The sequence below is a fragment of the Panthera onca genome, chromosome E3 (genome assembly GCF_046562875.1).
Source record: "Panthera onca isolate mPanOnc1 chromosome E3, mPanOnc1 haplotype 2, whole genome shotgun sequence".
NCBI lineage: Eukaryota > Metazoa > Chordata > Mammalia > Carnivora > Felidae > Panthera > Panthera onca.
Genome location: NC_138354.1, coordinates 10,939,117 through 10,952,730, shown reverse-complemented (window position 1 = coordinate 10,952,730; position 13,614 = coordinate 10,939,117). Strand labels below are relative to the sequence as shown.

Below are 13,614 nucleotides of genomic sequence, written 5' to 3'. Positions count from 1 at the left end.
AGCAGAGATTGGTTTACATTAAAAGAAGTGTTATCAACCAAAGCCAATGCATGAATCTTGTTTAGATCCAGACTCAACAACAACTTTTAAAGGTACTTTCCGGATGAATGAGGGAATTCAGAAAAGGACTGGACAGGAGTGGGTACAAAGGAACGGCTAATTGTGTCAGGCGTGACAGTGACACCGTGGCTGTGTTACGAAAATGAAAGCACTACTCATGGAGGCACACTGAACACAACATAAATGGCACAGGGCCTGGGATTTGCTTTATAATGCTCTTACGAAGGAAAGACAGGAAAGATGAGCAGTGTGGAAAAATCTTAACGATCAATGAGTCTGAAAAATAGGTATATAGGAACGCAACGCACAGTTTTTCTACTTTTGAATAGGTAGAGAATTGTAATTTTAAAATATAAAATGAAATTTCTAATCTCTGCTCTGAAAACACATCTGAACAGAGCTCTAAAAAAAGGTCTTCTCCTTCCTTATTTCATTAGCACCAAATCAGAAGGGCTCAAGTATAGGCTCTCTCTTTCTCTCTCTCTTTTTAAATATTTATTTTTGAGAGAGAGAGAGCGAGCGAGAGAGAGAGCACGTGCATGCAAGCTGGGGAGGGGCAGAGAGAGGGAGGTAGAAGGGTGTGAAGCAGGCTCCATGCTGTCAGCACAGAGCCTGATGTGGGGCTTGAACTCACAAACCGTTGTGAGATCATAACCTGATCCAAAGTCGGACACTTAACTGACCGAGCCACCCAGGTGCCCTTAGACCTCTTTGATATAAAAGCAAAGCATGTATATTTGAAAAACCACACGCACTGTAACAAAAATCATGACTGTTAAAAGAAACATTCCTTTAAGAAATATGGTAAAGTCTTTCACACCGCGCCTGGGAGAGATCTAAAAAAAAAAAAAAAGAATATAATCATAATTCTAACAAACTTCCTATGAAATAAAAAAGAATCAACTGCTGGAGTGGAGCCAGGAAGAGCAGAAGTTATGGGGAAAGGGGAAGAAGGGCAGCTGCACTGGCTGGTCATCAGTGAGGCTTCCCCTACAGAAAAGAACAATCCGCCTGTCTCCCTGTTGCCCCCTTTCCCACAGGCCATCCAACACCTTCTTGCATATGAAACGTTCACGTGTTGCTCTGCGGTGCATCTTCCCTCATCCGGGGGACGGGCACTGCCTCCTGCCCCACTGGGTTGTCGGCACCTGCAGCCTGGGCATTCACGGATGCCAAATGCCTAAAACTGATAATGCTGCTGGGGCAGGGAAACTTTCAAGACTTAGGATGCTTGATACTTCTGGAAAATGTAAGCTTTCCTCTTTTCCCTTCAGGAACCTTAAAGAAAGCAGCAAATCTCTCTAAAGTAGCTACAGTCCCAGACTCACCGAAGGCCACGAGCAAAAACAAAACTAGCTCGACTTTCACCGTTTACACTACAACAACACATAAGCTCTTACCTATTTTCTTAGGTCTGACACAATGCCAAAATATTTTCCACCGGCCACTGTTCACGGGAGTACATGGGCTCGTCAACGGCCTCCTCCTTCCACGAGGCTTGCTTGGTAAGCATCAGTGGTGCTAAGAGGTTTGGCCGGCTGCTTTCCCAAGCTCAACTTCCAGAAGCACACACCAGGGCAAAATTTAAGCCTGTTTGTGCAGATACTCGTGAACTATACTGACACTGTGGTGGCTTCTCTAATGATGAACAATGTTCTTCACCTGATTCATTTTACTAAATGCCTTAGAAATATACTGATTTTTTTTTTATTAAAAAAATTTTTTTTGACGTTTTATTTATTTTTGAGAGACAAGAGTGTGAGCAGGGGAGGGGCAGAGAGAGAGAAGGAGACACAGAAACCGAAGTAGGCTCCAGGCTCCGAGCTGTCAGCACAGAGCCCGACGCAGGGCTGGAACCCAAGGACGATGAGGCCGTGATCTGAGCCAAAATCAGATGCTTAACTGACTGAGCCACCCAGTGCCCCAGAAATATACCGATTTTTAAAGTGGTTAAGACTCCTTAGTTTCTAGCTCATTAGCTGATTTCCAACCAGCTGATTTCTAAGAGGAGAGAACGTGTCACCGAGGTCCTGTATTCATGCTGCGCAGTCCAGAACACGGATGAGGAGGAACAACTTAAAATCCGGACTTCCACAACGCCTTCAATTCTCAGGCAAACAGCAAGTACGCGGATCCTGCGCATGACACTCCTCAGGGACCCAAGTTTGTAGCTGCCACCTGAGCTGCACCTACAGGCTGGTTTATTGGGTCCTTTAAGACCCGGTGCCAGGAGCCCCTTCTGGAACCCGCGGGGCAAACAGAGTCCCCACCCAGGAGTCTTGGCTTTTTTGTGGTAGAACTCGAAGGGATTCTTTCACAGCACAGCGAGAACCGCCGCCGTCCTGAGCCACCCCCGCCCTCCCCCCGTTGCGGTCTCCCCAGTGCAGGCCAGCCGGGTCCTCCCGCACGTCTGCGGGTCTTGTCAGGGAGTCCAACGTGCACTACACGACCGAGGGGCTTGGTGATTTCTCATGGCTCTAGCCACACTTCAGTGAGACCGACCCGTCCACCCGGAAATCTGTGCTCCAGCACCATGCACGGTTCCAGCAGATGAGACACGCGGGGTCCTGGCTGTCATTATCTAGCGCGTGGTAGCGGGAGGCAGAAGACAACCGCTAGGCGCTGTGCGGAGAGAAAACGCGACAAGGTGTGGGGTATGGCAGACAGGTGACCCAGCAAAGACCCCACCAGAGCGGCCACACTGAAACGGAGAGGCACGGAAAGATCTGAGGTAGCAGCAGTGCAACCCTCCCCAGGAGGACGTGACCTTGGAAAAATAAAGGACAGGGAGATGGTCATTACGGCTGGTAGGAAGTGAGCAAGTAGGCCAGTACCATGAGGCGACATCAGAAGATGGGGGGGGGGGGGGGGCCCGGTGGCCATGACCAGGGACTGAGAAGCTTATTCCAAGAACAAAGGAAGGCCACCGAATGGAAAACAGGGAAGGGACAGGCCTCCATTTTTTGTTGGCGAGGAGATTAAAATCTAGCTGCTTGGCGGCCCTGGCTTTCCCAGCAGTGAGGGACAACAGCCGAGAAAGAGGGGGTATGGATCTGGGGTGGGCTGAAGGTACAGTCAGCAGGAGGCCTGTAACCATCAAGAAATCCAGGGTCACTCCTAGGGGTGTGGCCCGGACAATGGAGGGACAGGATGGGGGAAAGGAACATATTATGGGGGAGGGGGCACATCAAAGGCTCTGATTAGGATGTGTGATGTCTGCAGAGATATCAAACAGGCAGATAAAAATAAAGGTGTCTGGTGTTAGATGGAGTTTCCAGGGCTAGAAGCTTAATGCGGAAGCCAGCAGGGCATAGACAATCTATAATGTGTAAGACCCCGAGATAGAGAGGGATTACCTGCAGAGAAAGCAAAGCAGGAAAAGAGAAGCGGGGCTCAGGACTCAGCTGCCAGGCAGCTCTCCAAGATGTGAACACTGAACTAAGGGGAGGTATCATCGTGAGTGAAAAGGACAGCGGCCACTGAGACAGGAAGACAGCAACAGTCAACAAGGTTCGAAACTGTCCACATAAATAGTTTAAATCGGTTAACAAAAGAAAAGGAAGAAACACAGCCACTGAAGGCCGCTGAGAGGCGGGACAGAGCAGGGGAGAGCAATCCTAGGGAACAAAAGATGCCACGCGTGACAAATCAACCCAAGGGCCAGCGTTTCGGGATGCAAGCCAGCAAGGCCGGGAAACAAGCTGAAAACGGTGTGGGTCACTCCGCGGTTTCCGATACCCAGCCCCTCGGTGACAGACTGTGACCGAAGGCCTCCTTTCCTACGAAGAGTCACAGCAAGTGCTGCTCAGGATCCGCTGAAAAAGGACTCCAAGGCTGCGAGATCCCCTGCACTGTATCAGCTCCCCACGTGCAGGAGTTCCCCCCCCCCCCCCCGGAAAGAGCTCCCGGGGCTTTCGGCGCACTGTCCTCTCCTCTGTGCTGAAACCTTTTTACGATTAATGTATGCTATTCACCAATTAAGAAACAGTAGAGGGGAGTCATATTCACTGTTTTACTTTCTTAAAGCAGAACTGGGAAAATGTATTCAGTAATACAGTTTAGTCACGGGGAAAATGAGACTTACCAAATTTTTTGCAGAAAAGCTGGTCTACCATCTTTCGTAATTTAGTGATTCTGGCATACCACTCTTCCTTCACTGTAACAGGAACAGATACACACGCGTCCTCAGACTGATGGAATCACTAAGCCAGGTTAACTAAGTATTATGATTGTAACTTGGGCAGTACTACTACTCTGTTCGAAGAGTTTCTTTTTTTAACTCGTTAATTTTATTTTAAGTAGGCTCCGTACCCAATGTGGGGCTCGAACTCACAACCCTGAGTTCAAGAGCTGCTTGCCCCACGGACTAAGCCAGCCAGGCCTCCCTGTTCGAAGATTATTTCTGAGATTTCAGAAAGTGTTTCTTAAAAACAGTGCTGACACTGAATAAAAAGAGTAAGAACAACTCAAACAATGAAAAAATGGAAACGGATCACTGAAGAGTAATTTTACATGGCTACTCTCAAGTGTCATGAACACAACTAGGAAACATCAGAGTTCAGCTCACTCCAGAACAGCCTACAGGTGAGCTGCACGACGATACGTGTAGGGATAGGATAAGACCGAAAACAGGACGCAATCTTTCCGTTACATCAGCTGGGAGTGACGGGACTTGCGGTCTTACGTCCCGACCCCCTGGCCCTCCAGAGCCAAAGGAAGAGGACCAACTGCGCTTGTCTTGCCCCCGAAACACGGCTCACCGACTTCAGTGATGACACCCGTGGCCCTGCGTTCTAAGAAGTAAACCCTTTCATGAGACGTGTATGGTGACGAGTGAGGATTCAGTCGACCGACACAGACCTGGGCAACGACACACCGTCCGGAACACTGTGCCAGGGAACATGTTCACATCTCGCAAGTAGACCAGGCACTGCTCCTTCGGGTCTACCTGGTGTGGGGTGTCTGCCCGTATTTGTAACAGATCGTTAGGAACAAAATGAGGGGATTCTTCTAGGGAGCAGAGAACAGTATTTCGATACCGTCTATTTCTTGTATATAATGTTCTGAGTTGACACGTTTTTTTAAAAAAAGTAATCTCCACACCCAACGTGGGGCTTGAACTCAAGACCCGGAGATCAAGAGTGTCAGGCTCCACTGACTGAACCGGCCAGGCGCCCTGATCTGACACACGGGTTGAAACAAGACTGGAGACCTACCTCCTGAAGCGGGTTTATCGAGCTGTAAGTCTTCACGTGTTGAATTCAGAAGTTCATGTCTGAAAGGTGAGGAAAAAGTACTAAGTATTTACCAGGCAATATATGGCAAAAATAGTAACCACTAGCACTTATTTGATATTCAGTCGTGAAGGCCAGTTTTAAAAAGAAGAGACAATCTGGGCTCTTGAGCACAATTAAGCCTTAATTTCCAGAGATTTCCCGAGAGTAACAAAACAAAATGGAAATTGCAAATTGTTTCAATAAGGTGCTTCTTGGACCATGTGTCCTTCATTCACTTTACAACCCAAAGGGATCTTATAAAAAGCGTTACCACCAAAAGAAGCGAACATAAAAACTTTAAGTGAGATCCTCTAATTTTACATTATATTCAAGATTTACTCAGTTCAACGTATCTATAAATTGGTTATAAGGACACTAAATATTTTTTAATACTAACACATTTGCGAGACAGATTATAAGTTTTTTGGGGTTTGGTTTTCTTTTTGGTAATTACAGAAACCTCCCAGGAAATAATTTCTAGATCACAGAATTCCCATAATCCAACTTATATATGCAATCATTCCATTTTGATGTAATGGTCAAAAGTCCAGTGTTGCTAGTGGGGGGATTGGGAACTGGCTCAGATATCAGCAGGACCGTGCCTATTTTAACAACCATCTCAGAAATGCTGCAAAGTAGCACAGGACAGAGTCAATAGTGCATATATAATATTTAAATAACATTAGTGACCTATAAACTCTGCTAAACTCTATAGAAATATCCTTCTAAATAAACAAAAGACTTTACATATATCCAGACTAACCACAGTAACCGTTAGGGAAAGGCTTATTTAAGAAGTCCCTTCCAAATGTGGAGGATGGCCTGCCATGAAGGAATATACTGAACGGACTCGAAACAGGATGCGGGCAGCATAGAGCATCCCGTGATAAGCCTGCACTAACATTTAAACATCCAAACATAGTTCTGTACACTTTAAAGTTAGCAAATGAGAGCAGCACCTAATAAAATAATTTGCCTGTGTTCTTTAAATAGTGTTACTTAAACACAGATTCAAAACCTCTAACGTTAGAAACAACCCAATAAAATGACAGTACAAAAGAGTTCTTAAAACATCAAACTTCTTTATGTATCAACATCCAGGGGGAAGGGGACGCCTGTTTATGGTTCTTGGCCAGGGTCAGGGCTGTAGCGTTTACAGGGCCGCCATCTGGTTTATAATTCAATTTCTGGAGCCTACCGCATCTTGAAACTACAATGTACTTGAAGGAAAACTAACAGTTAGCAACAAGTTCCTCTCTGAGGAGGACAGCTCACTTATTATCTTGCGGTGCCTCTCGGGTCTTTTCCATCCTTCGTTAAATCTCAAAAGCTGTCATCCCCTCACTGAACACCGAGAGGCCAGCATGCTTGGTTGTCATCTCTGATCAGAGTGATCGTTAAATTCCTCACCTTTTCAACAGTACCAGTGTTCCCAACGTGATGAAGCTGGACACGTCTACCAACAATACTATCATCCCACTACTTTTAGTCACTTTACCGTTTATAGTTCAAGCTATGTCAGGAAAAAGTTTCAAAATCAGTTATAATATGCACACAAATTCAAAAAGACTCACTTCCAATGGAAGGACTTAAAATGAAAGCCATGTCTTCCAAAAGAAGCGAACCCAGCGGCCCTCCCTGGGGCAGGAGTACCTCTTGGTCTAAACCCATAACAGCTTCTTTCTCGTGCCTGTACCTGGTTGAAGAGTAAGTACTTGACAGAATTCCAACCAGAGAAAGTAAGGCCACCTTCCAAGAGAAACACAGGCAGTTACTGTCTCTTCCCCATACACTGCCTGGCTGTGAGGCCTAGATTACTGCATCCCGTTCACGGCTGCTCTAAGGAGACGATCAGCCCAAGGAAGGAAGAATCTGGTGAGAGGTCCAAGTACCACTTTTAACCATCCTACCTCTGACCTCCTCATGAGGCGAGAGAAGCATCGTTAACTGTATCAGGTTGACGGACTTAGGGATTTCTGGCCCTTACTGCTGCAGATCCTAACTGCCACCCCACCTCTCCCATGTCAAAAAGTCTCTCTTTCCTTTCACAAATGCTTGGCAAGTTTGGCTGGCTCCCATCATTTGCACTTAGAAAACAGGGAGAATGGCTTGACAGCGTTAATATCCATTGCTGCGTAAAGCAAGCTTACCATCACTGTGACGGTTCATTCTTTATGAATAACCTGGTCTTATTCTCTAAAACCTAGTGATTTTTTTCCCTTATCCTTAGGGCACTAGGACATCATGAGGTGTGGCAAGGTATATAGCTTTCTTTGTCTCATGCTTAGCCCGCTCTGTAATTTTTACAGGCTCGGAAAACAACGGTTATTCATTTTTGATACTTCTAAGTGGGATGTCACTAGATAAAGACTCAACATTTTCATGTCTCATACATACAACTTTTACAATTTACAGGACTAACCAGCATCCAGCCTTTTAAGTGAAAACTTATATTGTAGCAATCATATTTTATGATTTCCGAAAAACTATTCTCCATCCGTTCCCCTTTATAAATACATGTAGCACTTGCTTCACGGATGTAACAGGAAGCTTCCATCTTTCTTCATTGGCTGAAATCTGTTGCAAATGTCCTCAGTTTTGTAAACCTTTCACTTTAATCTTAACAGAATCCCAGAGGAAACTATGAGTGTGTCATGTGGCTGCCAGTTTTAAACGCAAGCATTTACGTTCCCAATCACAACTGTTGCACTGATGCTTTTATAAGAGCTCCTTATTGGACCCTTTATGCCAGGCCTCAGGGAATTTATAGCATTCTGCTACCTTAGGCTTTTTTTCCATTCTTCCATGGTTTCACTTATTTTTAATTTTATAACTTACATGCATTTCCATATATGCTTTTAAAAATTCAGATCAAGGGGCACCTGGGTGGCTCAGTTAGTTAAGCATCTGACATGAACTCAGGTCGTGATCTCACAGCTCGAAGGCTCGTGAGTTTGAGCCCCACATTGGGCTCTGTGCTGATAGCTCGGAGCCTGGAGCCTGCTTCGGATTCTGTGTCTCCCTTTCTCTCTCTGCATCCCCTGCCCCCAACTCACACTCACTCTCTCCCTTTCTCTCTCTCTGAAATAAATAAACATTACAAAAAAATTTTTTTTAATTCAAATCTAAAATCAAGACACTGTTTTACTGATATTAGTTGGTACTGCATTACTTTTTATATTATACTGATTCCTTTACTTAGCAGCAAACTGGAAAAAGAACATGACGGCTATGTGGGAATCACGTACAGGCAGGTATTCATGTTCCGAGAGCCAACTCTGGGCATGACCACGAAAATCTTGTCCACAGACACATTCAAAAGTGGTAAATAAAACAATATATAACTCAATCTAATTAAGATATAGTCCTAGAGATTGATGAATGTTTGGTAACAATATAGAAAGATGCACTAAAGAACAAAGATGAGAGTCCACAGTCTTACTTCTTAATCACAAAACGAATCCTTTCCTTTGCAAGTAATATCCTCTCAAGGCGAGGAATTCCATAAGTAGACGGTCTCCTAAAAGGAATTCCTTCCGGAAGTCCTTCTACATAAAGATCTTCAACGTGTGACTGGAAAAGAGGGTACGGGATCGTCACAGGACCTTTGGCTTTTATAGCTTGAGCTTTAAGGATAAAAAGAGAAAGGAAAAATCATTCAATGACAAGGATTAACCACAGATTGTACAACAGAATAAATGAACACGTACTGCTCTGTACGTTTTGTAGCTTTATCTTTACTTCTGCTTACCGTAACTGAATCATCACAAGAAAAATAGTACAAAAGAACTAAAAGAAAAAGAACACCAAAGGTGCCGGTACTCTAACCCAATCTGCAATCAAATAGTGGATTATTGTGAGTCATGTAGATGCAGCCAGATGTCCTATTGAAACCTGAACCACCCATGAGCCGCAAAAACACGTTGGTAAACATCAGCTAACACATACAGTAAAATTTTTCAACAATAAACTTTAGTGTAAGAAAAGAGTTTTTAATGAAATAACTCACGCAGAGGATTTTCTTAATTGGAAAGCTTCTGCCAAGATTGATTTATCCAAAGGTAAAATAATATAGCAGCTACAGGTCAAAAAAGCACGGAGACTCTTAGGAATCAAATAGAAGGAGAAAGACCTTGGTGATTCCATCAAACAAACTGCAAAGGATCAGGTTTTCTAAACAGCAGGGTAGTGTTTCCAGGTGTGATGGTGGAGCTGATATTAAGATCATGCTTTCCTCTCACCCAACTCCCCATTTTCAAATTTTTTTTTTCGAGTAAGCTTTATGACCAAGGTGGGGCTCGAACTCACGACCCCAAGATCAAGAATGGCGCGCTCTACTGAATGAGCCAGCCAGGCACCCCCTCGATTCCCCATTTTGAATATAGACTTGATAGAGCTAAAATGACATGATGTCCGGGACACCGCAGGTTTAAAATATTAAAACAGGCTTGCATCAGAAAGAGATGGGACAGGGGAGAGCGGACAAGGAAAATACTGGAATGTTAAATACCGGCTGTTGAATCTGGGTGGTGGATACTTAGAGGGTCTGAACATCATTTACATTCTTTTTGTTTGGAAGTTTCCAGAATAAAAAGATTGAGAAAAGCATCAGGTGAGCTCATCCACAACACAGGCACATTGGTCGACAGTAGTAAAACTTTCACAGCTAAACCTTTGGACATGGAGTCAAACACACGCCAAGTGTCCTATGAGTGCAGAGCAGACACGCATCGCTCTTCTCACAAAGGCTTCTACTTCGTTCACGAACACAGCGGAGTCACAGAAAAAGTCTTCTAGCGAGTGTGCGCCGTAAGAACAGCAGAGCCGCTAAGGACGCGGCGAAAAGGCTCCAAGTCCCCAAAGGAAAATGACTTCTGTGCACTCCCTTTCTTCCTTCTCCTCCCGCGGGAATCCCCCTCAGCAGAACAGCTGCTCCTTTTTGCTAGTAATTTATGTGAAATTCGTCTGTTTGCCGAACATTAATACTTGTACTTGAGTTTCACATTCACCACGGTACACGTTAATACGGAGTCACGGTTAATATCCTTTGTTTACACCGTGCACCCGAAAATCCTGTTCCCACAGAACAAGGAAAATATCTTTCCTTGGGGCGATTACCATTAAAAAGGTTTCAAATTGTAAAATGTGAATACTGTGCCTCTCATCTCATAATGGTTGGTAAGCATTATTTTCTCATATGCAAACTAATGAAATGAATCACCATCACAACAAAAGCAAAAACATAATCTGTGCTTCTCTTTGTGAGATTTATAAAACTGTTAGGACAGCGAATTCTTCTTCCTCGAAACAGGACTGCGTTAAGTCTATAATAACACAGCTATAAACAGCGAGCACCTTCTCTGTGCTTACACACCACTTACAGGAAGCTCTTTACACACACTACGCTGTCTGTCTCCTCACATCTTCCCAGCACATCTACGCTCTCCTGACCGTTTCACAGGAGAGGACAGCAAGGCTCGGAGAGGATGAAGGGGAACGGCCAAGCCTCCTGTCCCAGGGCCCGGGACCTTACCAGCACGGGACAGTGCTTAATGTAGAGCGAATTAGGGGAGTCTCTGCTCTGAAGTGGGCCGATTAAAACCACAGGCAAAAAGCTACGGCTTCTGGAGAGGGAGAACTACTAAGAGAACCTGCAGGAAATAAGTGAATGCATTAAGGGCAAGTTACTGAATTTGCTACTGAATTTCCTCTCATTCTAAATCTTCGCTGACAGGTCAGCTGTCATCCATGGAAAGGATACAGGAGCTATTATCTCAAGTTTAGCAAAGTCAATAATGTCAGTGTAGTTTATCATGTAAGAAATTCACCCAAAGCAATTCAGTGATACCGGAGAGCACCCTAAAAATAGGATTTTCAAGTTAAAAAATTCAATATATTGACCCATTTAAAGACCGTCAGTGAACTGCAAAGTAAAGAATCCTCCAAATAAAAACACAGCGAAACAGCTGATACTCTCCAGCGATGGTTGCTATTTTTAGGTGAGAATTTAATATATGCCGACCAGTAATAACACTGGTTGGTCACTAAAGATAGATGGAGGACAGAATACGAAAAGAAAAGGAGAATGTGAGACCTAACTTAAACAATTATGCATCAATAGCAGAGCAAATAAGGACATCTAGTTGAATACTGGACTTAACACAGTGGATTAAGAAAGACTATGACTGAAGAATTTTATCTTCAATTAGCTGTCCAGGGTGCAACAAATATGTACGTGAACGCCCAAACGCGCAAGCAGAAGGATTACAGGAGATGCTAACCGATAACCACAGAAACAAAACTTTCCCTAGGCTTCCTCGTGACAAGGTCTGTAACATCTGGACGGACCCTACCCACGACCTTGCGACGGACACATATTCAAGTGAGGCACACTTCACTGGGAGAAGCGGCCTTTTGTACGCTGACTGGTTGAAAAGTAACCCCATTATTAAAATGCTTTTCAACAAACTACTCAAGAATTTTTGAGTTCAGACTTACCATATTTTCTTTCAAACAACTCTTCCACTTGTTTACGGAGATCAGTAATTCGAGCATTCCACTTCTCTGAAAAATTGGGAGTCACAGTTACATCTCAATGAGGAATCCCCGTTGGGGGCACTGCTGTGTTGAGATGACCCAACACCTAATGACTTCTTTTCGACATCATACATTCAAATTAATTTTTTTCTAATTCTTCCCCCGACGTTTATTTATTCATTTTGAGAGAGACAGAGACAGACACAGAGACAGAGTGCGGGGGAGGGGCAGAGAGCAGGGGAGACACCGAATCCGAAGGAGGCTCCAGGCTCTGAGCTGTCGGCATAGAGCCCGACGTGGGACTCAAACCCACAGACCGCGAGATCATGACCTGAGCCGAAGCTGAACACTTAACTGACTGAGCCACCCAAGCACCTCCCCTGATTTCTTATTACATAATCTCTACGGCCAACGTGGGACTCGAACTCACAACCCCGAAATCCAGCGTCACTCAATGCACCGAATGAGGTGGCCAGGTAACTCCAGTCCTAACTGCTAATACTCCAACTCCATCTATATAATGTCACTGCTTTCTTAAGAACTTTTCCCTTTTTTGTGGTTCTTAGAATTGGTCCAGTAAGAGATTTTAAGAGATGGTTTACAGTTTATTTTTGAAACACCTCTTACTGAATACCTCTTTTTAGCCTGGTAATTTCTGAAAAGCAGGACAGAAAAGACCAGTCCGATTAAACACTTGTACGGTGGAGGCAGGAAAGAGGGAGGGCTCCAAGGTCGTTCAGGAAACCTTCTAAAACGCGTCTAAGTTGTGTGGAAAGAAGCATCCACGCACAGTTGCAACCTAAACTAGAGTGCCGTGTAAACTTACTACTATCTATATCAATTCAATTTAAATCCGGTATTTAGGACTACGACAAATTAAAATACTAAAATGCTATTTAAAAAATGGAGACGTTCAATGTTTTAACTATACATTTTAAAGCAACCCCCTTCCCCCCAAAAAGAAAGGCTAGAACTCTGAACGGGAACAGAAAGCATTTGGAAGGACAGAGAGCAAAGGGGCCTGTATCTGACCCAGAACCTACCGAAGTTGAACTCCCTCACTTTCCGCTTCCCAGCATTGGCAGGCTCCGTGACCGGTGGCTGGGGCGGCTCGCTGCTCTTTGGTCTCTTGGTAGGTGGCGAGTAATCATCATCTTGAAAAAGAAAACCGTCATCACTGGAGGAACGGTCTAAGTGAGTGAGGGCCACCGTCTGCTCAATACTCAACATTCAAAAGGATGGGGGGAGGGGGCTTTCCACGCGCGCGTAGCAGCAGCCATCAGTAGGGTCCCTCTCGGCCTATTCCTTCCCAGGCACGCCTGCAGGTTCCCTACTCTTGGGTGGTGTGCTCAGGTGAACATTCCTCACTTTCCTTGGCCTTACTTCATTTTCTTTCGTTTGCTCTCTTCAAATCACATCCTCATAAATCTCCCTTCTCCCCTAACTCCTCTCAGTTCCTAGGATTACAGTTTCTTTGAAGCCTTTCAAGAAAAAGATTTTGATAGACACAGATACCTACAATTATACAAATACGTAAGAAAAAGGGGAGGAAATATATAGCTTGAAGAGAAAAACGCTCCAGCTTACACAAAATCCAGGCATGCACAAACAGGGAGGGCGGATACTACACGTCGAACACTTGGGACAAACACAAAACTCACAGAATTAATGAAACAGGGCGGCTACGTTATCTGTGAAACAGAGAATACTGACTGAGTGAAGACAAAACCTAGCAGAAATG

The 13,614-nt window shown here is 44.5% G+C and overlaps 1 protein-coding gene across 6 annotated transcripts in view; it reads right to left on the bottom strand.

Annotated features, from left to right (window-relative positions):
- Positions 1 to 13,614, bottom strand: part of GTF2I (general transcription factor IIi) — a 108,473-nt gene that overhangs the window by 24,727 nt on the left and 70,132 nt on the right. For all 6 annotated transcript variants that reach the window (XM_060649150.3, XM_060649148.3, XM_060649151.3 and 3 more), the window contains 5 exons: positions 12,917 to 13,027; positions 11,835 to 11,900; positions 8,779 to 8,962; positions 5,277 to 5,335; positions 4,145 to 4,216 (listed from right to left, as the gene is read on the bottom strand). In XM_060649150.3, the coding sequence (XP_060505133.1) occupies positions 4,145 to 4,216; positions 5,277 to 5,335; positions 8,779 to 8,962; positions 11,835 to 11,900; positions 12,917 to 13,027 (492 nt within the window). The remainder of the gene's footprint in view (positions 1 to 4,144; positions 4,217 to 5,276; positions 5,336 to 8,778; positions 8,963 to 11,834; positions 11,901 to 12,916; positions 13,028 to 13,614) is intronic.